General features: G+C 37.0%; 1 protein-coding gene across 1 annotated transcript; it reads left to right on the top strand.

Annotated features, from left to right (window-relative positions):
* The first annotated feature begins 622 nt into the window (after positions 1-622).
* On the top strand, positions 623-2,677 carry LOC132554964 (toll-like receptor 6). Its single transcript, XM_060219292.1, has one exon. The coding sequence runs from the start codon at positions 623-625 to the stop codon at positions 2,675-2,677; it is 2,055 nt and encodes a 684-aa protein (XP_060075275.1).
* The last annotated feature ends 436 nt before the right edge of the window (positions 2,678-3,113 follow it).

Here is a 3,113-nt window from a genome sequence, read left to right as displayed (position 1 = left end):
TTATACATAAACAATTGATATATAAATGTTAAATTTCATTAGCGGCTTATGCACGGTAGCTTTAGCGTTGTTATTGTAAGTGTATAACCCCAAAAACACAACTAGGTGTGGAACTTATGAAAACAATATATTTACCACCCCAGAGGACATAGGATAAAATATTATGTTTAAAACGACATAATCTACTAACATTTTATCATTTTGATGAAGTGCATTGTCTCCTAGTGACAAATGTTTATATCAATATTTATACATGCTAGTAGGAGGTATGGTTTTTCCATAAAGCAGAGTCGACCAATCAGAGAATAATGAGAACGTGACATTCCATATCTTTTACACATGCACGACTTGTGAACCTGCATTTAGAAGGATATTGAAGCGGAAATACCTTCCGGATCTGAAGATGTTCAACCGGTGAACGAGTTCATAGATAATACGGAAGGGCAACCTTGCAGACATAATGTGAAAGTGTATGTTGTCAGGGACTCAGAAACAAAACAAACAACCAACCATAGTTTGTGCAATTCATCATTTTTTTCTGCGCAGGCGTATAGGATATTCCATGAATTCTTATATAATAACTAAAGTAGAATTCGAAATTAGTAATTTAATTTACTAGAGTATGTGGTGTTTTATTATTACTGCTATCAGTATGATTTTAAATTCTCTGTTACTTATGATGTCGGCAGCTATAAACACTATTAATTCTACAGATGTGGGCGATGATCAGTTCAAGTTTCCATTTCATCCTCAGAGCAATGCTAACCTCACGGAAGATGAAATAGCATTTCTAGGTACTCGGCCCGGGCAAATGTTGACGAATCGTTTACCTCAAGAATGGTCCACTCTGTGCAGTATTCTACGAGGGTTGGAATGTCTACATGCGCCAACTAAGCAAAGTGTTAAGAATGCTTTGAAAATAGTGCAACCGGTTTGCGCGTCATGTTCAGTTAATGGTGGGAATACATTAAGATTCGAAGACTTAAGACAATTTCTACAAAATCCGACAGTAAAGAATACCTATGCCGTAACGATAAAATGTCACGATGGAGGGAATATCTCACTACCGTATCCAATGCGTGCCGATGGACTGAAGTACATACATGTTCACAATTGTTTCATAATTGATTCGATGGCTGATTATTTCAACGATGAAATAAACCTTATTCCGGACACACTATTGTATTACGCTATTACGAACTCCGTTTTTTATGTGGACTCTGTTAAGTTTTCTCGAATGATCAAAAACATTCAATACATGACAAAAGCAGCAAAATGTGGCCCAGAAAAGGATCTCATGATTGCAATCAGTAGAAACATTTCGTTTGCATTTAGCAAGTTTGTTATGCCAACTGTGGAATCCATGAAGAGTGAGGAGACACCGGTTGCAGCACGTACGTTCTATCGCGGGGTGTCTCGTGCTGCTTTCACATGCAATTATACAAAACTGATAGAAATAGACCGAAGTATAGCAAAGAATCTTGGATCGAAGCATGACAGTGTCCTCTTACAAAACTCAGAATTCCCATCACTTCAAGTGTTTAATTTGTCACATGTATTACTACGAGAGTTGCCTGGAAAACTAGATGACTGGAGGCTGTACTTTCCTCGCATGAAATACTTGGATTTATCACATAATAGAATAAGTGATTTCAAAGGCGTGTTGGATTATGGGATTAGGTCGGAAGACCATAGCATGGGTACACTGGATTTGCGCTACAACAATATAACAACTATAACCCTGAAACAACTGCATTCATTACAACACCATAGATTTGTGAAAGTAGACATTCGAAACAATCCTTTTGATTGTAACTGTGGTATGCGTGACTTTGTCCAGTTCTTTCGTCATGAAAACAACTTAACTACTGATGGTGTAGTGGGACAGTATATCTACTTGCAGGACCTAGAATGCCAGAGACCGGTAACTTTGAAAGGTCGTAGAATTGTTGGTTTGACTTTCAACGAATTAGGCTGTGAGTTGGAAACGACAACATTGCTAGCTGCACCCATCATTATATTGTGTCTCATTGTCGTTATTCTCGTCGTTTTTATCATCATTATGATCAAATACAGGAAAGAAATTGTGATTTTGGCATTTACGAGATTAAATATTTTACTTCCTTGTCAACGAGTCGAAGACAACGCTGGGAAAAATTTCGACGCGTTCGTTTCATACAGTCAGCACGATTCTGATTGGGTATTGAACACTTTGGTACCTGGTCTAGAACGTCCAAATGGACTTGACCCGTTTAAACTCTGCCTTCATCAACGGGATTTTGCTGTTGGAACTGCCATTGCGGAAAACATTGTGAACAGTGTTGAAGCCAGTCGCCACACTATTCTCGTTATTTCTCGTAAGTTCCTCGAGAGTGAATGGTGTTTGATGGAATTTAGAACAGCATTTCATCAAAGTTTGTTAGAAAAAAAGAAACACCTTATTCTTGTCACACTTGAACACCTAGCCCCAGAAGAGCTTGATGCCGATTTGAAGCGCTGTATGCAGACATTGACATATGTTAATATCAACGATAGGCTGTTTTGGGACAAAATAATATTTTCCTTGTCTGATAAAATAAAAATAGGCAGAGATAAACGATTTTTCAGCAATATAAAACGCGCTTTCCTTCACGGATATAAACAAAATCGAGAGGTCAATGACAATGATGCGAAGTGATGTAATACTGCTTTTGCTATTAAATTCTTTCACTCCAATTGATGTTACTGTTATATCAAAACAACTTCACAATTCTACATGTTAACCAATGCATTTTTGTCATGTATCATAGCTGGTGATTTTCACGGGTTAAAAATTTCGCAGTTAGGTTTGAAAATGACTCAATGATACTTCAATGAAATAACAAAAATCGCGATCTGGATGTAAAAGAACATCTAATAGACCGCGTCTGATTATTTCCTGGATAAATTGTCGAGATCAAGTTACTGTAACGCGAAATATTTAAGATATCATACTTGCGAAAATCACCGACTATCTGCACTTTCTGGTGACATAACCAGATAAGTCATATATATGGATAGTTATTTGAACTATGTTAATGTAATTTTGGTGATGACTTGAATAGATCCTTATCGTCTTTATTTCAAACTGTAAA

Source organism: Ylistrum balloti, unplaced genomic scaffold (assembly GCF_031769215.1).
Source record: "Ylistrum balloti isolate Yb309-2 unplaced genomic scaffold, AGI_CSIRO_Ybal_v1 Utg370450, whole genome shotgun sequence".
Lineage (NCBI taxonomy): Eukaryota > Metazoa > Mollusca > Bivalvia > Pectinida > Pectinidae > Ylistrum > Ylistrum balloti.
This window is presented reverse-complemented; position numbering and strand designations above follow the sequence as displayed.

Coding starts and splice junctions, on each gene's coding strand:
- LOC132554964 (XM_060219292.1), top strand. CDS start 623: ATGTGGTGTTTTATTATTACTGCTATCAGTATGATTTTAAATTCTCTG.